This window comes from Ovis aries, chromosome 16, assembly GCF_016772045.2.
Source record: "Ovis aries strain OAR_USU_Benz2616 breed Rambouillet chromosome 16, ARS-UI_Ramb_v3.0, whole genome shotgun sequence".
Lineage (NCBI taxonomy): Eukaryota > Metazoa > Chordata > Mammalia > Artiodactyla > Bovidae > Ovis > Ovis aries.
In genome coordinates this window covers 31660695-31688338 of record NC_056069.1, presented here as the reverse complement: position 1 = coordinate 31688338, position 27644 = coordinate 31660695, and the positions used below count along the sequence as shown (strand labels likewise).

Genomic DNA, 27644 nt, shown 5'->3' with positions numbered 1-27644 from the left:
GAGGAAGATCCTAGGCGGCCGGAACGTGCTCGCGCCCGTGGCCGCCGCTGCCCGCGCCGCGGCCGACCGGGTGTCGGAGCGAGCGCACGTGCGCCGGCCGGACCCAAGCAGAGGGAGCGCCCGGACACTGGCGAGGAAATGGCTGGAGAGGCCCTGTTCAGCGGTAGGGAAACGTGCGGGGCGAGTTTCGCCCCGAGAGGGGAGAGCAGAGAAGGAAAAGCTTTCAGGACTGAGAGGAGAGAGGGAGGATCGTGAGCTAGGTAAGGCGGCCAGACTTAGGCCTCGGGAGGAAAGGGGACGGGGCGGGGCGTGGTGGTGGGGGGGTGGGCAGCGGTATAAAACACACCCGGAACCGGTTGCGAGTTTATTCTGAGGTCCGGCTCGGAAGTGCTCACACCTGGAGTGTGGCGCGGGTGGGTAGAAGGTGGAGCCCCACCCCCGACAAAGCCAGGCTGTAAACCGGCCTAACCCCGCCTCAGCTGCACTCCCTCCTCCCTTCGCGAGCGGCCTAGGCTTAGCGAGAGCCAAATCCGCTCGGTTAGCTCCGCCCTGCCATTAGAGGAGGGCGGGCGGGGGCGTGGCCCTCCCGCTCTCTAGTCTGCGCTTAGGCGTCCGCGTCAGCCGGAGTCCGACGCCGTGACGCAGCACGTCGACGTAAGTGACGCGCAGGCCCGGGCCGCTCCTCCTTCCCTGAGTGAGTGCCGGCCCGGTCGGGGAGGGGGAGAAGAGGGAGGGAGGGGGAGGGAGAGGCGACCCGGGAGTCGTTGTGGGCCGCGGGCCGGACCGGGTCCCGGGAAGGCGGGAGCCAGGGACGGGCCGAGGGGCTTGGCGGGCCGTTAGCGGGCCGCGGCGGCTGTAGGGTCTCCTCCCCTGCCGGACTTGCGCGCCCCGGCGCTCGGAGCCTCCGGCGCTGTGCCCACCCCGCTCCAGCTCGCGTCTCCCGACTCCAATTAGGTCAGGCTCGGAGTCCCGCGGCCGCGGCTCCGGCCCCCAACGCGCGGCGGCCGCCCGGCTCGCCTTTCTTTCTTCCCTCGCCTTCCTCTCCTCTTGCCTCACCCTCCCCCCTTCTTTCACGTTGCTGGGGTTTTGTTTTTTTTGTTGTTATTTTATGCTTTAGGGGTTTTGTTCCTCAGCCCGAGCTCATGGGTGTACATTATCATGCTCCTCTTTTGTAGAGCAACTGGACGGCCATGGAGGCCGAAGAGACGATGGAATGCCTTCAGGAGTTCCCTGAACATCATAAAATGATCCTGGACCGATTGAATGAACAGCGAGAGCAGGACCGGTTTACTGACATCACCCTGATTGTCGACGGTAAGCAGGGTGGTGGGCTGAGGAGCTAAGTTTGTGCCTTCAGATCTCTTCCCTTCCCCCACATGCCTTTTTTACCCACCTTCTGTAGACTACCTACCGAAAGTCTGTGGAGGGTGCGCTCTCGGACCCGAGGACACTTAACAATATCTCTTAACAGAGACCATGCTGCAGAAGGCTGGTCACGCTTTCCACGTAATCATGGCATTTTAACTTCTTGCAGCCTTTTCAAGTGTTCTTATTGCACACTTCAGTGCAGGATGAGGGCGTGGGTTAGGGAGGATGTCTCTGAATGTTTGGTTAGTAGATTTCTGCTGCTAAGCTGCTTTGAGCAGTCACTCACGGGAGTCATTTGCGAAGTGTCGATTCTTTCTAGTTTCCCAAATGGTCTTGGAGGTAGAATGTGAGAGACTCTTTTGCAGCACTGGTACCTGCTTTGATAACCCCCAAAATAGAATGGGGTATTTACCAGTCTTGAGAGTTGTCATTACAGTGGAGACAAACACAGCTTAGGTGTCTTTTCTATTTAGTGAAAACTGACTTCTTAAGGCAAGCTAATCTTTGTTATAGGTCTGCTGTAAGTTGAGTTTCCTAATATTAGGCATCCTAAAGCAGTTTTCATAGTAAACACACCCAGCTTAGTGCTTATTCTGTGGCTTTTTTCTTCTTTTCCGATGATATATAACCTTTTGAGTTAAGTTTCTATTTAGAAGTTTCAACTGAATAGGATGCTTTTGACTTAAAGTGGTACCTCCTAAAATGTTGTAAGGTGTCCTTTATAAAACTGACTTAACAAGTAAGACCTCTGAAGTAAAGATCTGGCTTCATGTCTAATCGAGATTCAGATTTGTCAAGATAGCTGCCCAGAATATAGTTTTTAAAATTGTATTAAGAAAGATTTTAATTTAATTTTTTAACTTGTTTTATTATGCTTGATTTTTGTGAACATGATGATTGCGTTTTTTTTCTCTAGGACACCATTTTAAGGCCCACAAGGCTGTTTTGGCTGCTTGCAGCAAGTTCTTCTATAAATTCTTTCAGGAGTTTACTCAGGAACCTTTGGTGGAGATAGAAGGTAAATGCTTGTTTTAAATACATTATTTAGCAAACATTATAATTTGATGAAGTTTTTTAGACAGTAATTTAGTAAAATACCATGAGAAATAGGTACGAATGGTTCCTGTTAGGTGACTGGATAAATTGTTCTTTTGACACCTGAGAATTCTTACTTTTAGTAACGTGCTCGGTGAAATGATCTTCCAGGATAAACTTAGGTTAAATGGTATTTGTTGGTCTCTTAAACGAGCCCTTTTCATTGCTAAAACCAGTGGTCACAGTCTTTTGAAAATGTATTAAAAGTGAATTTCCATCTTATTTAGTGGCCTTATGTTTTAGACTGATCAAGATGCTGCAGGCCTCGGTATTAGCGTGACATGCACAGTGTGAAGTGAGCTGCTATAATATGGAAAAGGCGAGGAAAGATGAACTAAAGTGACATTTAAAAGAAGTTCAAGTGGTTGTAGAAGGTCTAGAATGGAAGGGGTCATCCACTACATAATGTCCCAAAATAGAAATTTTTATTCTTGTTGTTGTTTTTTTTTGTAATAATAGTTCACCAAGTGCTAGGTATTATGCTGTGTTGTTTGTGTGCATTTTCTGAGTTTCACAGCTATCCTTTGAAGTAAGTTGTTTTATTTCCAATTTACATATCAGGGAACAGGCTCTAAAACGTTACTTACCTAAGCTTGCCTACCTAGCAAGGGATTCAGTTTATGCTGTTCCCATGCTTTTGTTTTCTGCTACTATAATACGTAGCTCTCTACCCCCAATCCAAAATTGTAGGAAATGAATCAGCTTTCTTACATAAATATGGGGTTCTTGAATTTTGGTTTTGTATCCCTTTCACTATGGATATATTCTCTGTTATGAATGGGTTGCCTAGAAACAGTATTCCCTTGGAAAAATTTGGTGCTTAGGGGAGTAAAGAAGACTAAGAGTTAAAAGATCCTCTTACTTTGATAATGCCAGCTTATCTAGAGTTCTAACTGATATCCATAGATAGATTATCTTTTGATATCTGTGATGGAGAGAGCACAGGCATAACAGAAATTCTCAAAACATAACTAAAGTGAGACTCCAGGATCCTATATGTATTTCTTTCTATTACAAGGCAAAGTTACATCCAGATATTCACCTGAGGTACGAGACCCAAGAAAGGTTACTTTACCTCAGTTGCATATTTGCTGTTTCATCTGAGAAGTGTGATTGTTAGTAAGCTTGTACTAATGATTAATTGAATTAACATGTGCAGAGTGCCTGGCGTAGTGTTTGGTGCATTGCCAAAGTTGACTAAATTGGGGCTATTTATCAAATTTAATACCTGTTAATAGCATGCCAGATCCAGGAAATGAGAAATTGATTAAAAAGACAACCCTTAAGAGTTTCCAAATTTAATCATGGGTAGGTAACAGGTAGAAGAGTGCAAAAAAAAAAAAATGTTGCAGGGAATTTTATTGCAGAATGGTGTAAGAAGGGAAGAAGAAGGATGAGTGGTTTAGTAGCTTAGAGAGAGGAAGAATTTCACAGAGGAGACAACTTCTGGGCAGAATCCTAAGTCAAAAAGTAAGTGGCCAGGGCTAGAAATATGTATTGCTGGTGGAGTGTGGAATACTGACCTACCTGAAGAAGTAGGGTCTTTTCTTCTCAAGAGTAATCACTTTGGAATTATTTCTTATATTTCTGATGTGCTATGTCCATTATAGGTACTTCTCTGATGGTTCAGATGGTAAAGAGTCTGCCTGCAATGCCGGAGACCTGGGTTTGATCTTTGGGTCAGGATCCATTATAGTACAGGACACACAATCTTCAGTATTTAAACTATAGAAAGTAAGAAGGAGACATGTAAAAACATTCTTTGTTTTTATTTGTCAGATCCAGGTTTAAAGAATCAATTTGGCTCAGTGTCTTCTTAAGCCTTTAACTTTGAAATTGCTTTACTACTATCTGGCTAGGTCACCTGGCTGTAGAGAAAGCCCTGGGCATGCACTTAGAAAACCTGGGTTGTAGTCTTAGTTTTACTGTTTGTTAGTTGTGTAACACTGAACATCTTCCTGTTTTTCTCTTTTAATTTGCAAATATGTCCAGTAAATTTGGATGATGTCATGGGCATTTTGAATATTATATTTTAACACTGCAATCTGTTAGAATCTCTGGAAAATGCTTTGGTTTTTGTTACTGTTACTGATTTGATTGTGGTTTATTTTGTTTTGGCAGTCAACCTGATTAGGTTCAAACTGCCTTGTATGGGCTGCGAATCCAATTCCAATTTACTTCTTAACACCTTTGTTCTGTTTAGGCCCCAGGTGTGCCCACCTGGGTGGTAGTCCACACACAGTCTAATTCTCAGAGCCTTTGCTGTGCTACCTCCCATTATTGTAGCTAGGCAGTATGCTCAAGACTGCATACACAGGCTTAAAGGACTTTTCACCAGCTCCCCCTCCTGATTTTCTCTATACTTTATCTCCCCAGAGCTCCCTTTCCTGGTCCTCTGGCTGGAAAACTGGGAATTTAGCCTCTCTGTGGTCTCCTACATTTTCTGTGATAGGATCCATTTCCTGGGTAAAATGGTGAGAGAGGAAAATAACAAGAATTCTCTGTCTCTTCAGATGATTGTCTCTTTCCTAGTTCTCAGCCAGAGGAACTTTGTCATAGAGTTTAGGTGCCTGCTTGGTGGCAGCTAGCCACAGTTATGCAGCATTCTAACTGGGGAATAGCTGAGAGAGGAATAAAAACCGGTTATTCTCCCCACCGCCACACATTCTCCATCTCCTTTCCTGGTTCTCTAGTTCTCTTGGAACTTTTTCTGTCAGCACCTACTACCCAGTTACGGGAGTTTTACTGTCCTCAGGCTGTGCTATGGAGGAGGAAAAATATAAAACAGGAAATTCACTGCTCTTCTTTGAGTTCTTTTTCTCTCCCCAGGCTCTTTGCTTCTATTTTTTCTTCAAAGTCCTTTTATATTTGTGTTAGATGTTCTGTCCAGGGTCTTTAGTTGTATCAATGGACAAGATAGGATGGAGTATGCTTTCTTCATCGTAGCTAAAACTGGAACTCCTATCTGTAAAATAGTGGTAGTTCTTATATCTAGCAGCACATTAGAAGCACCAGAGGAGCTTTTGCAGGTACTAATAGCCAGGGTTTTTCTCCAGATCAGTTCACTCTTTGAGGGCTGAAGTCCAAGCATCTGTCTTTCAAAGTTCTCTAGGTCCTTGTCATTCAGGGTGTGGTCTGAGAATACATGGCATCGTGTGGGAGCTGTAAACTCTCAGGCTCTACCCTAGTTCTACTGAATCAGAACAGAATCCTCAGATGACTCCTTTGAACAGCAGAGTTAGGGCAGCACTGCCCTAGGATAAGTCCAGTATGCAGCTAGTGTCGAGAACCACTGCCTTAGGGTTTTGTAAAAGCAAGCCTAATAGAAAGTGAAGTGAAGTGAAGTGAAATTGCTCAGTCGTGTCCTACTCTTTGTGACCCGCGGACTGTAGCCCACCAAGCTCCTCCATCCATGGGATTCTCCAGGCAAGAATACTGGAGTGGGTTGCCATTTCCTTCTCCAGGGGATCTTCCCGACCCAGGGATCGAACCCAGGTCTCCCACATTGCAGGCAGACGCTTTAACCTCTGTACCACCAGGGAAGCCCAGCGTATATAAAGGGAATTTAAATTGTAAAAGGGAATTTAAATTGTAATATGTTCTATGAGTATGAACTGTCATAGATGCAAGTTGAGCCAGCTCTTTGCTTTTTCTGTCTTTGGTGAAGTGAGTTATCTTTGATTAGGACTACAGGTTCACCTTTGACTTAAAATTGTTTTTTCAACTGAGAAGCATCCCAGCTAAGCTTTGTGACTTAGATTCATACCATATTACATCTTCAACAGTCATTGATTTCCTTGTTTGGAACACAACAGCCTTCTCCTAAACCGAGCTTCCAATTTTCCAAATCCATTCTTTACTTCCCCTGAAACCACAGATCCATAAGCACCTAGTTTCTCTCAAACAGCAACTCTGTCCAAAATTTTAGCTCCTAATATCAACAAAGAAACGCTCAAGGACATGTTCATTCATCCTATTTGAGTAGGAGTTTTCCACTAGTTGGGGAATTCTATAAGACTAAAGAAATTCCAGAATGCCCTCCACCCTCGGAAAAATGACCTAGGTTAAGGTGTTTGTATTAACATTTTTCTGAGATACCTTGTTTAAAAAAATTGTCTTCTCTTGCACACTTTTATTATGAAAGGAGTAAGGAATTGAAAAAATGGGCTGAAATTTGAAAGTTAGCCTATTAGTCCTGATGGAGTATAAAATATTTTTGCAGGGCTGTGCATTACCTACCAACCCTTCACTTACCTGGGCAGGTGTTAGGTGTTGTAAGTTTGGCTCCTGTTAACTAATTAGTCAGGTCCGTGGTTTATTCCTAGGACCAGTGTTGAACTGGCCATGTAAGAAGCACCTTGGTGCTTATAAAAAACAGTTCACTACCCCAGTTGTGATTCTGGAGATGAGGAACCCATGCTTAAGTCACAGGTGACTCTGATTAACCAAGATTGGGAGCTAAATCCACAAATCCTTGAAGGTCAAATGTTTCTTGAAATTACTAACTTATAGAATTTCCTAAGGTAATCCACTATGTGTATGCCGCAGTACTCCCAGTGGGGCCTGGGGCAGTATCCTATAACCAAATAATAATAATCCAATGTATTATTAATAAGCAACATAGCTTATTAAAATTTATTGTAAGTTGGATAAAGATGATAAATAGCCTCATGTTAGTTCAGATCAAATTTTGCTGCCACATTTATTGGAAACTTGATTTTAAGAGATGTGGGGGACTTTGTAAGTATGAGTAAGAGATTGCAGTCCCGTAGTGAGTGAGACCATGGATATTCAGATTCTTCCAAGCAGGAATATTCCTTAGCATCATCCTGTTCAGTAATCTTTCTCGTGGATTTTGGAGCCAGACCATCTGGATTTGATTCTAGTTTTATCACTTAATAGCTGTGTGACTTTGGCGAGTTACTTAGCTTTTCTGTGCCTCAATTTCTTTAAAATGGAGATTATAATAGTACTTCATAGGGTGGTTATAAAGATTAAGTCAGTTGATAATTTGTAAAGTATTTAGAGGCCTGCCTGATATATATAGTATATATATGTATATAGTGTGTGTATTTAACTAAAAACCAAAATTTCATTCTACTTCAGGAAAAATATACACGTTTATAGGAAAAATTTTTGATTCACTTTTAAGTATTTGGTCAAAACATCTTTTAAAAAAAGGAAGCAAAATCGAGTTGTCTGTTCCTCAGGCTGTTCTTGAATAACATCGTCAAAAGACAGCCAGGAGAGGGGCTTCCTGGGTGGTCTAGTCCCTAGCATTCTGTGCTCCCAGTGCAGGGAGCCCAGGTTCAACCTCTGGCTCGGGAACTAGATCCCACATACTGCAATTAAGAGCTTGCGTTCATAATGAAGATTGAAGATCTTGTGTGCCACAATTAAATATTAAAAAAAAAAGACAAAAAAAACTAGGAGACCCAAATAAAATTAACCTTCAGTGAATCCAGTTATTTTTAGTTGCTTATTTGGTAGCATGTAACTTGGTGAAGTTACATTGTATTCTATAGTGCTTTTCAGTATTCATATTGTTGTCAGGCAATTTGAAGATGAGTTTTCTCTCAGAGATTCTGACTTGTCCCACATTGCACAAGTCATGGAGAGCCTAGACTAAAACTTGAAAGTTCTGACTTCCTGAGTGATATTTTTCCTTACACAGATAGAGGATGGTAGATATTCCACCAGCTTTCTTACTGTTACCTGGAAGGCTACATTCAGGTGTATAAATTGCATTGAAAGGACATAAAAATATGTTTATATTTTTTTGGCTGCGCCAAGTGGCTTTTGGGATCGTAGTTCCTAGACCAGGGATCTAACAACACATGCCCTTGGCAGTGAAATCTTGGGAGTCTTAACCATTGGACTGCTGGAGGACATTCTTGTTTTGTAATTGTGCATATTGTGTGCAGTTTGGTCTTAAGGCATTTCTTAGCATAAAAAAGCCAGTAAAGAGGTTTCTCTTTGTTCCTGTCAGCAGCTTTTCATACCTTGCATTAGCAGACTGAAACAATATTACGCAGCATTGAAGAGCTCAGGGGAGTACAGTATCATTTGGGGCCAAAATCTAAACACAGAGCTTGTAAAGAAAGCTTGGAATTATGGAAGCTTAATTCTAAAAACGGCTTTAGCCTTTATTTAGACCAAATTTGTGTGCTTTCATTTTAGGAAGCTTTGTGTTAGATACTGTGAGGTGAATTTAGAAATTCTCAAGTAACTTGCAGTCAACAGTTGTCTATGAATTTTAACTCTCAGACTAGGTTCAGAGTTCAGCCTGAGGGAAGTATTAAAGAAGGTTCATTAAAGACATGGCATTAAAATTGGGCCCTCAAGGGTCATAGAATTTGTCCAGAAATAAAGTGATTAAGCATTCAGGAAAGGAGGGTGTTAAAGGCAAGGAAGTGCTTAGAAAGTGAAGGGTTTGTTTGAGAATCAACATATAATGTCTGTTTGATACATTTTAAAATTTGAAAGGGAAAAGTAGTGGTAAGTAGAAAAATAATGTGAAGGACCTTGAAATGAACTTTATTTGCTAAGCTGTGGAAAGCTATTGATGATTTTGGAGCTGAGTTGACACAGAGCTCCCTGGCAAGAGGGGAACTTCTGATGTAATAGTTAGCCCATTTGAGTGATAGATTTACTGTTCTGTAAGAGCCTTAGGAAATCTTTGGGAAAGATCTTAAAGTAGTTTGCTAGTTAGTTAGTGTTGAAGTTGGCTATAATATTGTGCTATAAATAAGAATTCTACCCAGAAGTCGTCTTCTAAAATGACAAATGCTAATCAGTTTTCAAACACTGGGCTTCTTTTTATTCCCATTACTAAGTGCTATAAGATTTGAATCAATGTGAATACATGTTAATGCACATCCCTTTTTACAGGTGTTAGTAAAATGGCCTTTCGTCATTTGATTGAGTTCACATATACAGCAAAGTTAATGATACAAGGAGAAGAAGAAGCCAATGATGTATGGAAAGCAGCAGAATTTCTACAGATGCTAGAAGCTATCAAAGCCCTTGAAGTCAGGTAATTATTTCCTTAATGAGGCGCAGATAGTTACTTTCAGTCATGTTCACCCTGACTTAGTCAAGAATTTATCATATGTGTCATGTCATAAACAACTGATAGTTTGAAATCAGGAATATATTTAAGGATCTGTAAAGTTCTTGGAAAAGGAAATGCAACCCATTCCAGTATTCTTGCCTGAGGAATACTATGAACAGAGAAGCCTGGCAGGCTACAGTCCATAGGGTTGCAAAGAGTCTTACATGACTAAAGCGATTTAGCACACTTAGTTTTACCGGTTACTGATTGTTCTTTCCCTCACAGTTGATTTCTTGTCCTTATAGTAAAAACTGTCCTAATATTAACAAAGGCAGCATCTTTTATTTCTAATTAAATAAGGCATGCTCATGCTCAGTCGTGTTCGACTCTTTGTGACCCCATGGACCTTAGCTCACCAGACTTCTTTGTCCATGGAATTTTTCAGGCAAGAATATGGAGTGGGTTGCCATTTCCTCCACCAAGGGATCTTCCTGACCCAGGAATTGAACCCATGTCTCTTTCGTCTCCTGCATCGGCAGGCAGATTCTTCACCACTGCACCACCTGGAAAGCCCCAATAAAATAAGGGCTGGGCAATTTTTAAGGAGTTTTCTGGGTTCCTATACACTGTTCTGTGGAGTCAAGTTGTTAATTATTTGTACCAAGACTTAGTCTAAAAAATGCTTGGCTTACAAAGATTAACATGGTATTGTTTAAAAATAAGTGAGAAAGTTGGTGAAGATACAAGAAATAGGCCAGGTGAGGTGATAATCAATGACATTACAAATACGGTGGCAAAAATACATGCCATTTGAGTCTGTACTTGCCAGATAGGTTAAGTGTAGTTCTGAGTTCTGAAGCATCTAATATAAAAGAGGGCTTCCCTGGTGGCTCAGCTGGTAAAGAATCTGCCTGCAATGTGGGAGACCTGGGTTCAATCCCTGAGTTGGAAAGATTCCCCTGGAGAAGGGAATGGCTACTCACTTCCAGTATTTTGGCCTGAAGAATTCCATGGACTTGATAGTCCATGGGGTCTCAGAGTTGGACATGAGTGAATCTCAGTTACATTATTTATGGTTATAGGATGAGAACAGATCAATTGCTTAGGAGCCATTCTTGGTATTAAAACACACAATTTCTCTTAGGAAATTATTAGGAAGACATTAAGTGGTATCATGAATAAATACTTCAACATCTTACATAATGAATAGTGGCACTGTAATGAGTAAGTAAGAACAAGAGCTCTGGAGACAGGCTGCCTCGAAAATATGCCAGCTCTGCCACTGTGTGGCCTTAATGAAATTACTCCACCTCCTGTCAGCTGCACAGTTTCCTTATCTGTCAAATGGGGATAATAAAGGACCTTTCTACATAGGATTATTTGTGAGGGTTGAATGAATGAATGTAAAGTGCTTAGCCTGGAGTCTGGCATGTAGTATTGGTGGTAGCTCCTGGCTCTGTTTCCTAGGACCCTCGATACAGGTCATTGGTAAAACATGAAGGTGAAGTTTGGTAAAAATCAGTTTCACATGGGACAAAATGATTTAGTCTGACTCCCTGATGTGGTTCAGTTAGATATAATTTAGAAATAATTGAACTGTAGTTATCCAAAAATACTTTTTTTCCTAATAAGCTTTTAATTAGTTTGGTGACAGAGTTCAAGAGTAGGCTTTCTGATAGGAGCTTGGTGTGTATATATTCTCTGGTGACTAGCATCTGGCACATGGTTTGTGTGCAGTAAACATTTATGAATGATTAAAACCAGGCCAGCATTCTTCTGCAGAGAGAGCTGAGATTTGGATGGCAAAAATAAAGGTGTGTTGTAGGTATGTACCTGATTAGATCATACTGTGTTAAAGTGGAGGTAGGTTTGGCAGCATCAGATTTCTGGTTAAATCCTGTTTGAAAACTCTCTGAAAACAAGTTCTGTGTGGTCCCTTTGCTGCTTGGGGTAGTGAGTAGCATCTCACTATAGGGGAAGTCCTGAGTAGCAGAACATCAAAACATATTCTCTGACAATGGACAAAGTTGGATTTGGGAGGCATTTAACTTAGTTTATGTTTCTAGTCAAAGGGTAAGAACAGCTGGGTGCAGCCATTCAGAACCTTTTAGAGGATTTATTATAAGACTGAGGTCCTTACAGTAATTACAGCCATCAGCGCTTGCCAAGATAAATATGTTGGCATGTTGAATTGTTGATGAACCAGTTATACATGCAGTATAGTCTGAAGAGTTCTTCAGGAAGATAGCAGTATTACATATTGGCTGTTTTTAATAGGTTATGTGTATGTCAATATTATACAATTTAGGAATAAAATTGCATAATTTAGTTGTGTTAAGTCAACCAGTGAAGGCAACTCTATGTTGAGAAGCTTATTGTATAACTATTGGTTATTGTATATCTTATTGCAGATAGAGAAGGTGAATAAATGCTCTTCTAGCATTTGCAGTATGCATGTATTTTTGAAATAAATGGTAAACTTTTTGAATGGCACTGGAGAAGATTCTCAGATCTTATTTTGCTGAAATTGCATCATTGTTTTTATTTAAAACTGTATGAGAAGGTTTCTGTTACTTGTTAGGAAACAGCAGTTGCCTTATAGATGTTTTCTTTCTCAGCTGTTTGAAATATAATTCACATAATACAGGTCAGTTATTTTAATGTAAAGTTTGAAGTTTGTTAATTGTACACCACCACAAACATTCCCATCTCCCTATGTTTTCTTATGACTTTGCAGTCAGCCCTGATCCCCAGCCCCAGGCAACCAGTGATCTTGATTTTTATCACTGTGGCTTTATCTTATTTAGAATGTTGTAGAAATGGCTTCCTCTATAGTGTAGTCTTTCATGCTTGACTTTTTTCACTTGGCCTCATGCTTTAGAGGTTTGTCCATGTTGTTGTGCATTCCTTTTTATTGCTGACTGTTAACTCCATTGTATGAATATACCATCTGGGTTTTCCTGGTAGCTCACATGGTAAAGAATCTTCCTGCAGTGCAGGAGACCTGGGTTTGATCCCTGGGTTGGGAAGATCCCCTGGCGAAGGGAGTGGCAACCTCCAACCAGTATTCTTGCCTGGAGAATTCCATGTACATAGGAGCCTGGCCAGCTACAGTCCATGGGGTTGCAAAGAGTCAGCCATGACTAAGCGACTAACATACACCATCTGTTGATGGACATTTAGATTTTATTTTCATTTTTTGGCTGTTACAAATGAAATGGCTATGAATATTTGTAGGTCTTTGTATATATGGTTTCATTTCTCTCAGTAAATACCTAGAAGTGGAATAGCTGGGTTGTATGGTGGATGTGTTTAGTTTAGTTTCTTTTAAGAAACTGCCAAACTGTTTTCCAAAGTGATGAGCCATTTTACATTCCAGCTTGTAGTGTATAAGAGTTCCAACTGCTCCACAGCCTTCCTAATACTTGATAATGATCAGACTTTTATTTTAGCCAAGTTGGTAAGTATATAGTGGTTTTAATTTGCATTTCCCTAATGACTAATGATGTTGAGCCTTTTTTCATGTGCTCTTTGCCATCTGTTTATCTTCTTTGGGATATCTTTTGCCCATTTTTAAAGTTGGGATATTGTCAAGAACTGTGACAGGTGTGCGATTTTACCCTATTTGCAAGCTAATAAGTTGGCATGCCATCTATAAGTATGGATGCTGGCAGAAGACATGAAACTCATGAGTCAGAAAGGACTTTATTTCTTACAGCATACAGAACAGCCTGAAGTTCATGTTCATATCAATTTTTCTTGCCTCCATACCCCGAGTCACTTGTGGAATAATGCAGTCACCTTGGTGTGTACTGTGCTCTCAGTGATTTACATCACAGTTGAGAAACTTTGGGCTTTAGGAAACCCAGATCTTTCATAACGAGTTGCAAGCAAACCTGCCCAGGTTTTTCCCCAGAGGGGCCATTATCTTTATTATTCTGGACAATAAATAATTGTCCTCCATTCTGGAGGTAGAAAGGTTCTATTTTGTAAGGTAATTTGCTATATAGACAACTTGGAAGACAGAACAAGACTGGCCTTATGTTTGTGTATAAGATATGCAGAAATCTGAGGGCTCCATGGAGAATTTTCTTCCACGATTTGGTTTTTCTGCACGCAGCTTCTGGTGAATTTTCTCATGAGTATGCTGCTGCATAGCCACCTGGATTAATCTGACCAATAGGGGACCTGGACCAAATCCACTCAGTTTTTCTCACACTGGATTTAATTAGGACAGCTGTTTCAGCAGAACTCCAAGTAGCAGGCTGTGGCCACCCTGTAGTGCTAAGCTTAACTGTGCACCCACTCCTCTAAGGTCCTGCACTAAGCCGACTGAGTAAATCCCTAGAAGGCCAGGTGGCTTTCTCCTTTAGTTTCTGTATTGCCTTTTCCACTTAGCTGTAAGCATTAATCTGAGTATAGCAAGATGTTTTAGCAATTGCACAGTCTCATTATTGGTCCACAGGGAGGACATCTAGGGCAAGTGTAGCCTCCGTAATAACCTTGGCTAGTGATTTGAGGCCAAAATGAATACCTTCCAGAGCCCAAGTGGTATCATTGATCACATTGTGTTGAGTCAGGCACAAATTTTGTACCACCTTTTTATTTGAGTAGCCTCCTCATTTTGAAGAGATATGTGGTCATCTGAGAACTAAATTGAAATGCCAGTGGTGTTTCCCTAAACATTGGATGGTGTCTTCTTCCCACTGAGAGTTGCAAGACATTTATAGGGAGGGAAGGAAGTTAGTACCTGACTTCATACAAGAAGTACAGTTCTTGGAACACATACGTGCTTTTGGAATAAAGTGTTGTTTACAATTTTTTTGTGCCCCCAAAGTGGGATGACCTTCTTCAGTTTGCTCACAGGTTGATGTTGTCACCAGCATGGCCTCTCCTTTTCCCAGCTCAGCTTCAATGATTGTGTCTAGGCTTTGTTTTTGGAGAGAATGTCTAAGGGCAGCCAGTTTAATCCGTTCTGTTTATCACAAGCACCTGAATGCCAGCTGAGTGGCAGTCAGGTGCCTCATGAACTGAGCCTCAGCTTTGGTAACGGCAGTGGGCAAACATCTGGTGTTTTTGCATGAGACTTATAAGTCTTGGCCATCCCCTGCTCTTTGCAAAATTCTTCCTGATAAAGTTGAGGTGGTGATTGAGTTGTCAGAATCCTCAGTGTGAGATGACAGATTGAGGAGTTGCAAGTTGCAGCACTTGAGGAAACCTGAACCAGAGCCTTTTCCTACCTGAGGAAGACTCAGAGCAGTCCTGAAGGACAGAGATCTCGAATGTCCCTTCCTCCCCTGTACCTCCTGGAGTCTACAAGGTTTTCTCTCCAGGTTCCAGGATGGTGGTTCTCCCTCTATCCCCACAAAACCAGTGTGTGCCATTCTAGTAGCTGTAACTTAACCCCATTTCCAGTTCTCTCCTTCTCTTACCCAGACTTTTCATCTGGAATGGTCAGGGACAAGGACATTTTATAAAACTTAAGATAGCTATTATGTCTTCTACCTTGGTCATGAGGACCAATCTAAGAACACTTGGCAAGCAGTAGATTCAACCAAGTAGTCATTATGCTTAGGATCCAAGATGATGTCCATTCCATAAGAGAATCCAGATAGCTGAGCTGGAACTAAGTTTAAATCTGCTAGGCCCACTTTTGACCAGGCTGGCCCCACGTTGCCATTAGGCAGAAGGAAGAAGATCATGTCTAAGAATGGTCACAGCAGACCCTGCATTTCCACTGAGGTTTATGTAACTTCCCACTCCGTTTGCCTTGATCGTTTACCCAGGAGGCAGCCCAAAACAGATGGTTCTGGGGATAGTGGGATTTGATGACTAAACTGCCTTACTGGATTTTTGGACGAGGCAGAAGTGAGGGAAGTGGAGTCAGAAAGTCTTTTGAGTCAATGTTTGAGAAATTTGCTGCAGTTCTCTACAACACCAGTATCTGGATGGTAGAAAACTTGAAAGGTTTAACAATACCTTGACTAACAGCCGATTGAGTAGCATTTGGTGCATCAGTATCAGACTGCACGTGGTCCAGAAAGCTAAACATATGACACAGCTTAGTTTCAAGAGCCCTATGGCGTGGCCAGAACCAGCTGCTCAGACCTGAACAGCAACAGCATACCCTGAAAAAGTGTCAGTAGTTGAGAGGCATATAGCCCTGAGATGGGTCAAAAGGTCTAGTGTAGTCAGTCTGCCAGGAACAGCTGGAGACAATGCCCTGTATGATTTGGCCTCATTCACCATAAGACAGGCCAACTGCTGGCCAGTGTCACAAGTCTGACATGCTGGAGTAACGTCTCCCTCAGAAGCACAGGGCCCTTAACTTTCTACTCAGTCTCTGATGGTGGGTGTGTCCCCATGTTCAGAATAACGTGGGACTTAGGCGACGGGGATGGAAGTCTGGGCAGTATAGGTTGATAGGCAACTTGATTCCAGTTGGTATCATCAGAAAACAGGCCTTTACCATGAGTATCTAAACTACTTACTCAGATGGTTGGATCAACAGCTCTTTGTCTCCATAGTTTTGACCCTCAAGGTGGGTGTCTTTAATCTGCCAAGATTTCCAGGTCTCCCAGACAGCTTGGCCATTTGCAATAGTCCAGGAGTCAGTAAAAGTATCCCAAGGTTCATTGTGGAGAGTGTCATCCAGAGTGACGAATACAGCCTTGAGTTCTGCCTTCTGAGTTGAGCAACCACTTTTGGTTTTGCAGAGTTGGTACTGAGCATCTGGCCACCCAGTGAATACCATCAGCCTTCAGCTTAGCTAGGCTACCAGTGAATGAAAAACCCTATTGATCTAGTGGCTTTCTTTGGGCAGCAGGGGTGCTACCACTTTTTCATGTAAAGCCAAGAGTTCAACTGCTTTCTTGAATGTAACTATTTCTTTGTGACCAGTGAGACTTGTTTGGGCACCTTTTACCTTGATAGTTATTAAGTTTTAGTTAACACTCCCAAATGGCAATATCAGGCTGGAGAGCCTCAAAGCTTCCATGGATCAGGCATCACTTTTAACAAGAATCAAATAGTACCTAACCCTTTCTTGTCAAAGTGAGTGCACCTCATAGCCATGTCAAGGAATTGGCAAGTCCAAAATCCAAGGACTGACTCTGGGGAGACAGCCTGCCATTAGCAGAAGCTGTAATCTGCAAAAAGTGTCAGTCTCAGAGACTTAGAGCTCAGAGAGGTCATTAGACTAGGGGGGTCCCTGAAGGTAGGGAATGTGCCACAGTTAGATGGAAACTTCAAGTGCATCCTGTTGGTTAGAGCCCACTTAAAAGGTGCTGCTTTGCAGATTGACTGATGTACAGAAAAAAGTACTGATAGAGTGCCCAGGTGAGGCACATGCTTTCCTTAGTACCTAAAAATCCAGTGAGATACTGGGCCTCATGTTTGGAGGGAAGAGGGAGGAGGTGGAGAAGCTGTTGTTGTTTTTAACTACTGGAGGGAATTGAATGTTGTCAATCTGCCTATCTAGTCCCAAGAAATTTTACTTGGTGAGCAGTCCTCTGAATTTTGTTGGGATTTATCAGCAGTCTCTGGACTTCCCTGGTGGGTCAGATGGTAAAGAGTCTGCCTGCAATGCAGGAGACCCAGGTTCAGTCCCTGGGTTGGGAGGATCCCCTGGAGAAGGAAGTGGCAACCTACTCCAGTATTCTTGAATGGAGAATCCTGTGGACAGAGGAGCCTGGTGGTCTGCAGTCCTTGGGGTCACAAAGAGTTGGACACAACTGAGCGAGTTTCACGTAATCACTTAGCAGCAGTCTCTGCTGATAGAAGTGTCGTGACACTATAGTCAGGACTTTTCAGACTGAGACTTCGGGCTTGCCAGTCAATAGGATATCAGCAATATATACATCAAGAGATAGAGACGCTTGTGCTAAATCCTGACCCAGCTACTGGTGGCTAATGTTAGGGGAGTTTTTTCCATTGTCTCTTCTCTACATGTGGCTTTTCTCGATTGAGATGGTCCGTCACTGGTACTTACAGGAAAGTAGTAAATGCCCATGCCATACCAATCCTGCTGTGCATTCAGATGTCAAAACAGTGACAGTATATATTGTGTTGGCCACAATGTTTATTCGAGTTTTTCTGTAACATCAGCTCCATCCAAAGGACAGCCTCCCTTTCCTTCTGTGACCTTGCCCAAACCCAAGCATTTGAATGCAAGCACCTCCTCTCTAAGGATGAGAGATGGGATGGTGAGTTGGACATCTGTGGACTATAACAGAGCTGTGGCAATTTGTGTCTTTACCATCCTTGAGTTTTCCTCAGCATGCTTGGATGTGTATAGTGTCTTCACTATTTGCCTTTGAGAGCAGGGAAACTTTGGCTTCAACTGTAATTCTCCTTCTCCAAGCAGGTTAAGTCAAGTTAGGGGCAAAGGGAAAAGGTAGAAGGGGAAGTGCTGTGGAGAGAGAAAGTGACTGTGCCAGTGAGCCAGATACATTTTGGTTTCCAGCAGCACCTGAGCTGCGAGTGGCTCAGCCAGACAAACCTCCAGTGTTTTCATTCCCCTCAAAGCCCTGTGTCAGGCAGAAAGGTCATTGCAGACCCCATCAGTGTCTGTTTGGGCGTTCTCTTGATTCAACAGCCCCATCCGCATTGCTTTCCACTTGGGGCCATGTGGTTTATGCCTCTGAACTGACTGAGACTTGACTTCTGCAGTGATGGCTTTTTCAAAAGAGTATACCTTTCCTTATTCATAGGTGTTTTCGTTTCCTGGGGCTACCATAACAAAGTACCACACACTGCGTGTCTTAACACAGTTCTGGAGGCTAGAAGTCCTAAATCGAGCTGTTGGTAGGGCCACATTCCCTTGGAAGCCTCTAGAGGAGAATCCTTCCTTCCGTGACTTGACTTTCTCCTTTCTCGTAGGCTGGTAGCCCCAGGTGTTCCTTGGTTTGTGACAGCATAACTCCAGTTTGTGCCTCCATCTTCACATTGCCATCTTCCCTCAGTGTTTTCATATGGCCTTCTCTTCTTTGGGTCCAATGTCCTTCTTAGGAGGACATAGTGTAGGGCCTGCTCTGATGACCTCAACTTGATTACATCTGCGAAGACATTCTAAATAAGGTCATGTTCATAGTTATTGGGTCAGGACTTCATCATATCTTTTGAGGGTGCACAGTTCAACTCAGAGCAGTAGGCAAGTAAGTAAAGAACCATTTATTGCCCAGTTGACCATACAATTTGGTAAACATGTTTGATGCCAGCTCCAGTAGACTTCCTCAAATTCCATTTGCTCTGTGAGGTCTCATCCTTCCTGTTCCAGAAAGTCTTGTCTTTTTCAGCATCCTGTTCTTGGTTGCCAATATCTGGCAAGATCTGTGAGGGATCAGAGATGTTACCCTACTTGCAAGCCAGCAAATTATCCTGCCATGATTTCACGGATGCTGATAGAAGATAACAGGATTCGTAGGTCAGAAAAAAGGACTTTATCACTCTATTTGTGCCACTTTTCTCTTCCTCGAGTCCCAGAGGTGACATAAAGTGGCCTGCATGTGGTTGGTTTTTATCACAGATGAAGAAGCCCCAGCTTGGGAAACCAAAAGTCTTTTAGAATGGGCTGCAGACAAACCTGCCAGACCTTTGTCCCATAGCAGGTACATTATTATATGGACAGTAAGTAAAGCTGTCTTCTCCAGAGGAGCCACTCTGTATTCCCAGGCTGTTGGCCTTTCTGCAAACACCTTTGAAAAATAGTCCAGAACCAAAGCTGTCTTCACAAGATATGCAGAAACACGAGGGACTCATGGGGAATTATCTCCCAACAGTTGTCTGAAGAGATTGAGTTTATTGAATTGTAAGAATTTTTATATTCTCTATATAAAACCTTTGACAAATATGTTTGCAAATATTTTTCTTCTGGTTTGTGGCTTGCCTTCCTGTTAACTATGTATTTCAAAGGACAAAGTTTTTAATTTTGATGAAAACCATCTTATCAATTTTTACTCAGAGTTTTTGCTTTCTGCGTGTTACTTAAGAACTCTTTCAGTGTTGCAAAGATTTTTATCCAGTTTTCTTCTAGAAGTGTATAGTTCTTACATTTAAGTCTGTGATCCATTTTTAATTTTTTTGTGTATGTTAAGTGAGTAAGGGACAAGGTTTATTTTTCCTATATAGATAGCAATTGTTCCAACACTACTGTCATATATTTTCACCATTAAATCATCTTGGAACCTTTTTTCAAAAATCAACAGACTATACACATGTAGTCTATTTCTGAACTTTATTTTGTTCTGTTAATCTCCGTGTCTATCCTTTTGCCAGTCAGATTGTCTAAATTTTGTAGCTTTATAATCAGTCTTGATATCAGCTAGTATAAGTCTAGGAATCTTGTTTTCTGCCTTTCCATACAAGTTTTATTATCAGCTTATCAATTTCTTCCAAAAAGCCTAGTTGGATTGATTGGTCTTAGAGAATTTTTAAACCCCTGTGTTATGTATTTCAGAAACAAAGAAAACTCAGCTCCACTAGAGGAAAATACCACAGGGAAAAGTGAAGCAAAAAAAAGAAAGATTGCAGAAACTTCAAATGTTATCACTGAGTCGTTGCCATCTGCAGAATCTGAACCTGTTGAAATTGAGGTGGAGATTGCCGAAGGCACAATCGAAGTGGAAGATGAAGGCATCGAAACATTGGAGGAAGTGGCTTCTGCCAAGCAGTCCATAAAGTACATTCAGAGCACAGGTTCCTCTGATGATTCCGCTCTGGCATTGTTGGCAGATATTACCAGCAAGTACCGCCAAGGCGATAGAAAAGGACAGATTAAAGATGAAGACGGCTGTGCATCTGACCCCACAAGCAAACAGGTAGAAGGTATTGAAATTGTGGAACTTCAGCTGTCACATGTGAAGGACTTGTTCCATTGTGAGAAATGTAACCGTTCATTTAAATTGTTTTACCATTTTAAGGAACACATGAAATCACACTCCACTGAGAGTTTCAAGTGTGAAATATGCAATAAAAGGTATCTTCGGGAGAGCGCATGGAAACAGCACCTCAGTTGTTACCACCTTGAAGAAGGTGGAGTCAGTAAGAAGCAGAGAACTGGGAAAAAAATACACATATGTCAGTACTGTGAGAAGCAGTTTGACCACTTTGGACATTTTAAAGAGCATCTTCGAAAACATACAGGTAAGGAACAAATATTTTATATTAGAAGTTTATTTTTTTCCACACTCATTTCAGGCTGAGTGTCTAAATTCTTTTTTAGCGTATAGAAACCATTTTGTGTGTTTCCTAATGTGTAGGCTGAGCACAGTGTTTTTATAATACTAGTTTGTTGATATTGATGCTATCAAAGCAAAATCAGTATTAACTTTGAAGTTAATTGTCATTCTTACACCTTGCCAATTTTTGTATTTTTAAAAGATATACATAAACACTGTTTGTAATCATTATTAAAGATTATTAATTATGAAATTTTAGTTATATGAAACTTCACTGTTAACTGGTTTTTACTTTATCTGCCTTATGTTAACACATTACATGGATGAATACATTTACAAACAATCCCAACCATGTTTATACCTTTGCGAACATTTGCTTATCTGTTTTGACCTGGTGGATAGGTAGGGAGTATTTGCCCATCTCCCTCATCTCTCCAAGGCAAACATGTCAGGACTGGTGGACAGCCAGGGAGATGAAAAGGGTAAGGTTTCTGTACTTTAGGTCATGGAGATTTAGCATACCTACCTTCAAGGAGTTCAAAGTTTTGTGAAGAGAGACAAGCAGGCACAGTCAGCTAAGTGCTGATAGAGGTAAGCACAGAGTCTTATGGGAATGCGTGCTTATGCTGTTTATGGTGGAAGACAAGGATTGCTTCCTAGAGGGTTTATCCTGTGATGATTCTCAAGGAAAAGGAGTTAGCCAGGAGACCAGCCCTCCAGGCAAAAGAAGCTAAGTGTACAGACATGAGGAGAGAAAAGTCACTCATATGGAGTACTTGTTAGCAGGTTATTATGGCTGGAGAATTGGGTCCAATTAGAGGAACACGAGGAGATGCAGCTGAAGAGTTTTGGGGCTGACAGAATGATATGCACTTTGGCATCATGGATCATCTGCCAGTGGTTCAAGGACAGGAGAGAGAAAGTGATGGGAGATGAGGCTAAGATCATGTAGTTATCTTAGATAAATGCTCTAAATGAGTTAGATTTTATCTTGGAAGACTGGGTCACTTTTAAGAAATTTAACCCAGGGAGATTTCTGATTAAATCTATGCTTTAGAGACAGAGAACTGGCAGCATTGGAGTGGGTGAAGCCTACTGAGTCTAGTTAGGAAGTTGTTTGAGTAATCTAAACAAGGATGAGGGGTTGAATAAAGGCAGTAATATAGTAAAGGCTTGAAGGCGTAACGTGAAGTAAGCAGAGTCAACAGGGTTTGGTGATTGGTGAGACGTGGAGGTAAAAGAGGGGCTTCCTTGGTGGCTCAGACAGTAAAGAATCTGCCTGCCAATGCAGGAGACTGGGTTCAATCCCTGGGTCGGGAAGATCCCCTGGAGAAGGGAATGGCAATCTGCTCCAGTATTCTTGCCTGGAGAATCCCTTGGACAGAGGAACCTGGTGGGCTGTAGTTCATGGGATCACAAAGAGTCGGACATGACTGAGCAAGTAAGGGGTAAAAGAGAAGGTGAATCCCAGCTTTCTGATTTGGGTGGCTTAGTGATCAAAAGTTTATTAAGTTAGAAAAATAGAGAAGGGTAAAATTGGGGGATGAGGGGAGAGAGCAAATACACGTACAGCTGTACCTGTGGGACACCCAGGGTGAAAGAACCTAAAGATGACCTGTAACCATGTTTTCAAATGATTGTTGCCTAGTTTTCCAAGGAGGTAATATGGAATTCTAGGAAAAAATGTGGGTTTGGAAACCAGAGTTAGATTCAGGCTCCAGGTTTTTTTTGTTTGTTTGTTTTGGCCTGACTGTGCAGCTTGTGGGATCTTAGTTCCCTGACCAGGGATTGAATCTCGGGTCCCACAGTGAAAGCGTGGAGTCCTTAGCACTGGACTGTCAGGGAATTCCCAGGCTCCATTTCTGACATTTGTCAGCCTGATGAACTTGACTTGTCTCTTTATCCTTGGATCTCTCTCCTTATCTGTGTAAATAAGAATAATGACACCTACTTTACAGGGTTGTGACAAATAAGAGAAATCGAAAGCACTTTGAAGATTGTACTTTTTACACATCTAAAGTATAATTAATCTGTTACTGTTTCTAGACTAAGAAAGACAAACAGGAGCATACAGTATAGTGTTACACCATTTATTTTGAAATTTTTTAAATATGTGAAACATTCATAAATGTACTTTTTTTTTCCCACTGTGACTACATGGGATTTCAGTTACAGGCATGCCCTAATTTACTTCATCACTCATGATGATACAATTTTAGGTTGTTGCTAGTCTTTTGCCATTCATTACAAACTGTGCTGTAGTAAACATACCTGTACATAATTTTTGTGTACATGTTTAAGTAACTCAATTTTTGACTGAGTTGCCAAGTCAAAGGATATGTGCATTGTAAATCTTGGCAAATATTATCAAATTGCCCTTTAAATAAGTTAACAATTTTTATAGGCTTCATTTTATAGTGACAAATTATACACTATTAAAACCGTTCTCGTTAGCAATAGTCCACCATTTGCGGAGTTGTAAAAGAGTTTCTATACCAACAGTAATTCTAGGTGATTAGGTCTTTTCTCTCATTAATTTTTTCATCTTATGAAAATTATATAAAAAATAAGCTATAGTTGTTTTTTCAGGGAAAAAACACAGCTCAGAGTTATTCCTTGACTGTGTCAGGTCCACGTGAGTATGAGGGTCACGTCTGGGACCTGGTCATCACTGAGGCTCCACCTCTGAAATCTTAGTCTTGTTTGCTCCAGGCATCATCCTTTCTCTTGACTTCTCTCCTGCTTTCCTTCCTTTGGCTGTGGGACTCTACCTCATTTAACCTCATTTAGCCGCCTTGTCCTTCTGTATCCTCTAAACCTCATTTGTTGGCCTGTTTGTGACTTCATCTTATCCTCATCGTATACTTCCTGAGTCACTTTTTCTTGTACTCTAAGCACATTTCCTTGGCTTTTGAACCCTGCATCCTGGAATTATTGTAGTCATTTACTTTTGCTCCCTGCTGAGCACTTCTGGCAAAAATTCTTATCAGTAAGTTAGGCCTTTTGGTTTCTGGTTTATATCTTTCCTTTCCTAATTGCCATTCTAGACCTTCAGTGCAGTGCTTGAGCCCCTGTCCACATCCCAGCTTAGCTGTGGAGAAATCTGTGTGGTTCCTTCATTGTCTCCTTCTCTTATTACAGAGAAAGATATTTCCCTGTTTTTCAAGGCCAATCCTAAATCCCACATCTCAATTTCTCCTCCAAAACCATGTTTCACCTGCCATTCCTACTGCTCTCTCCTTCTCCACTGGTTCCTTCTCCCTTAGCAAATAAGTAATGATTCTTTTCTGGCTGAAGGAACCTCTTATTGACCTGTCCTCATTGAGCCACTTCTCTTTACTTCCAAGCCTTCTTGAAAGAATTTCTGTACTGACTGTTTTCATTGACTTGCCTCACTCACTCTCCCTTACCTCCACTGTAGTGTGGCTCCTGATTGCCCCATACCACTCAGTGTTCTTGCTAGCATACCCCAAACCCCTATTGTTACCCTACCTGTCATTACTACCTCATCTTCCTGAAACTTCTTCCTTAATTTTCCTTAGTGTTCTTCTGTCTACCAGATTTTGCCACTTTGCTCTGAGTACCTCAAACTCACCAGACTCAAAACTGAATTTATAATCTTCCCCAGCATACCCTACTCCACACCTCCTTAAACATCTCTGTTCTTTATTCTGGTTGGTGTTCTAAACCAGCGATCTGGGAGTCAGTATGATACCTCCCGTCTTACTCCTCACCCGCCATATCCATCACTCCTCTGTGCTACTACAGCCCATTTCTCATTGCCCTCTTCTCTGTAACAGGCTTTCTGTGGTATATTGCATTTGTTTATGTCCATGTATTTCACCTTCCTGAAATACCCTGGCCTATGATACGAAACTTTTAAAAATAAAGACAATTTATCTTCATTACCTAGCACATGGCTTGGCAATACAATAAGTGCTCAAAAATTGCTGTGGAATGGAGAGGGCTGCATGTCCCCGAAAAGGAATTTGACTTTGATTTTTATCTAAGGGAAAATAGACAGTGTTTTAAGAAATGCAAAGGCATGGAACAACATTCAGATCCAAATTTTTATTTCTTTGCCAGAGCACAGTTATAAGAATCATTAAAAACTTGTATTTCCGCCTCTTAGAATAGTCTTTTAGATGTGGTGGAAACATCCAAGTTATAAATTCTGCTCCTCCATTCAAGACAGTCCTATCAGAATTACCTAAAAAGAAAAAGACGGTTTGCATTTTCTGTTTTTCTTGACTTGTCAATATTTTTTTGTATTCTAACAGGTGAAAAACCCTTTGAATGTCCAAATTGTCATGAACGATTTGCTAGAAATAGTACCCTCAAATGTCACTTGACTGCATGCCAGACTGGAGTGGGAGCAAAAAAGGGGAGAAAGAAGCTTTATGAATGTCAGGTATGTGTGAATGTGGTGTACCCTGTCCTGAGCAAAGAAGTCTGTGTTGGAAATTGTTAGAAGTGACAAGTAACAAGCCTAGACCAAAAGTATGACGCTGACAGTTCAGAAAGAGATAAGAGTAAAGAACATAATTGTCTTGCTTATAAAATTGTCTTCCCTTATAAAAATAAGGGAAACTGTTGTTTTTATCCAATCCTAGATGATACCAATGTTATTAACATTATGTCCTAAGTAAGAAGTAGTGTGAAACTATGGTTATTCTTAACCATAGAGCTGTCATTGGAATTCTGGAATGGGGTGAAAGAGGCAGACTAGCTGTAATGGGCTCTTCCTCCTTGGTTAGTGTTTTTATTCCAAATGGTGAGATTATTCTTAATGTTGATATTATATAAGAAAGTATAATAGTGTTACATTTATATTCCTAGAATTTATGACATTTAAACAATGAAGGAAATATTAAAATGTTTCCCAAAAAGGATTTAAGTTGTTAACTACAACAGCTAAAAGGTCAAATAAACAAAAGATTTATGAAATCCCTTAGACTATATTACAGATGTTATATTTATAACATATTCAGAAAAATCTGCAACTTTTTCCTTACACAGATTAAATGCATCCCATATTTCTTTCAGTTTGAATGTAAGTGTTAACACGTAACTAATTGGTTGTTTCAGGTCTGTAATAGTGTGTTTAACAGCTGGGACCAGTTCAAAGATCACCTGGTGATACACACTGGAGATAAACCCAACCATTGTACTCTGTGTGACTTGTGGTTTATGCAAGGAAATGAATTGAGGAGGCATCTCAGTGATACTCATAATATTTCAGAGCGCCTGGTAACTGAAGAAGTTCTTTCAGTAGAAACACGTGTGCAAACTGAACCTGTGACGTCAATGACTATTATAGAACAAGTTGGGAAGGTGCATGTGTTACCACTGCTCCAGGTTCAGGTGGATTCAGCACAAGTAACTGTGGAACAGGTCCATCCAGATCTGCTCCAAGACAGCCAAGTGCATGAGTCACACATGAGTGAGCTTCCAGAGCAGGTCCAGGTAAGTTATCTAGAAGTGGGGCGAATTCAGACTGAAGAAGGTACTGAAGTCCATGTAGAGGAGCTGCATGTTGAACGGGTAAATCAGATGCCAGTGGAAGTACAAACTGAGCTTCTAGAAGCAGACTTGGATCAAGTGACCCCTGAAATCATGAACCAAGAGGAGAGAGAGCCTACCCAAGCAGATGCTGCCGAGGCTGCTATAGAAGAACACGAAGATGCTGAGGATTTAGAGACCAAATCAACAGTGGATTCCCAAGCTGAAAAGGCAGGAAATGAGAACAGAACACCTGTGCCAGTTTTAGAATGAAATAACAAATGCATATATTTTTAAATTTATGTGTTGGGTTTTTGAACTGATGATGGGCAGTGTGACTGTCGTTATGCTAACAGACATGTGGACCAAAGTGAAACTCTTTCCTGTTGTGCTGAACTGTTTCTATGGAAACAGACTGATTTCCCCCCACTTGCCACAGAGGAGGGATCTTTCCCATAAGTGAATGGGAAGCTTTGAGAAGTATATTTCTGGAAAACTTAAATGGATTATATTCTTATTATATAGTTGGGTACGAATGTATATTTTCATTGTCGTAAGAGTTCTTACTCTCTTTCCCTGGTCATGTCCTTCCTCAAGTTCCCCGTCCCCCCATGTTGTAAAATCAAACGTAAAATCATTAGAATACAAGTTGATGTATTCTGATGCATGTTAGAAAATTTGAATATATAGGAAACAAGACTGCATGAAGAAAAGTGCATTGTTACTGTGCAGTTAAATTTTGGCTTCTGGCTTCCTTTAGTTCGAACAACATTCTTGTCTGCCCTGATTGATGGTCATAGACGTCATCTCTGCAACAGAAACAGTGGTGGTGGCAAATTGCTAGAATGTTTAAAAACACACACACACACCCATGTGCCTTTTCAAAACCAACTAAACTCCTATAAAGCATCTCTAGTTCTTTTAAAATTTGTGTTGTAAGCAGTGTAGGTGATGCTGTAGTACTTTATATATTTTTTTCTTATAATGACAGCTTCCAATTCTTTTTCACTTAGGTTGAGAAATTTCATTTAATGGCAGCTGAAGGGCCATTTTCAATTGGGAAAATTCATTTATATCTGTGGTAAACTTTATTTTGATGAAAAGTTGCACTAATATTTTACCACCAGATGAAAACAAGATGAGCATCATTTAAAAATTAATGTATTTAAAATAAAGTACAGAGAAAAACATGTATATAATATATCAGGCTTTGTTTTGAATGAATCTTTTCCCCCAGTCCTTAATGTAAAGATCTTGTGCTATAACTTTTAAAGCCATACAAATAAGAGTGCTAAACTGTGGACTTTAAAGTAGGTGTGTAAATATTTTTAATCAGTATTACTTGGTAAATAAAATATAACAAAAACAGAAAATAAACCAATATGCTATTTTCTTTACCTGTTAAATATTGGGAGATATTTACATTTTTAAAGTAAACTTTAAAATTA

At 41.1% G+C, this 27644-nt stretch overlaps 1 protein-coding gene across 12 annotated transcripts; it reads left to right on the top strand.

The window, feature by feature from the left end:
* Nucleotides 1-37: 37 nt before the first annotated feature.
* On the top strand, nt 38-27644 carry ZNF131 (zinc finger protein 131). Of its 12 annotated transcripts, none has more exons than XM_042233816.2 (8): nt 38-260; nt 1176-1314; nt 2285-2386; nt 9355-9499; nt 19974-20334; nt 20437-20659; nt 24975-25105; nt 25783-27644. In XM_042233816.2, exons 2-8 carry the CDS (start codon nt 1191-1193, stop codon nt 26467-26469), a joined length of 1773 nt encoding a protein of 590 aa, XP_042089750.1. In that variant the 5' UTR covers nt 38-260; nt 1176-1190; the 3' UTR covers nt 26470-27644. The 12 variants fall into 12 exon arrangements, with proteins under 12 accessions (XP_042089750.1, XP_060256436.1, XP_060256435.1 ...); XM_060400453.1 differs by having other exon boundaries at nt 38-413; XM_060400452.1 differs by having other exon boundaries at nt 38-654.

What these genes read in the sequence shown, in the direction of transcription:
- ZNF131 (XM_012096971.4), top strand. Translation starts at nt 1,191, where the DNA reads ATGGAGGCCGAAGAGACGATGGAATGCCTTCAGGAGTTCCCTGAACAT. An exon ending in GCATCTTCGAAAACATACAG is followed by an intron (nt 20,660 to 24,974) that starts GTAAGGAACAAA and finishes GTATTCTAACAG; the next exon opens with GTGAAAAACCCTTTGAATGT. An exon ending in AGAAGCTTTATGAATGTCAG is followed by an intron (nt 25,106 to 25,782) that starts GTATGTGTGAAT and finishes TGGTTGTTTCAG; the next exon opens with GTCTGTAATAGTGTGTTTAA.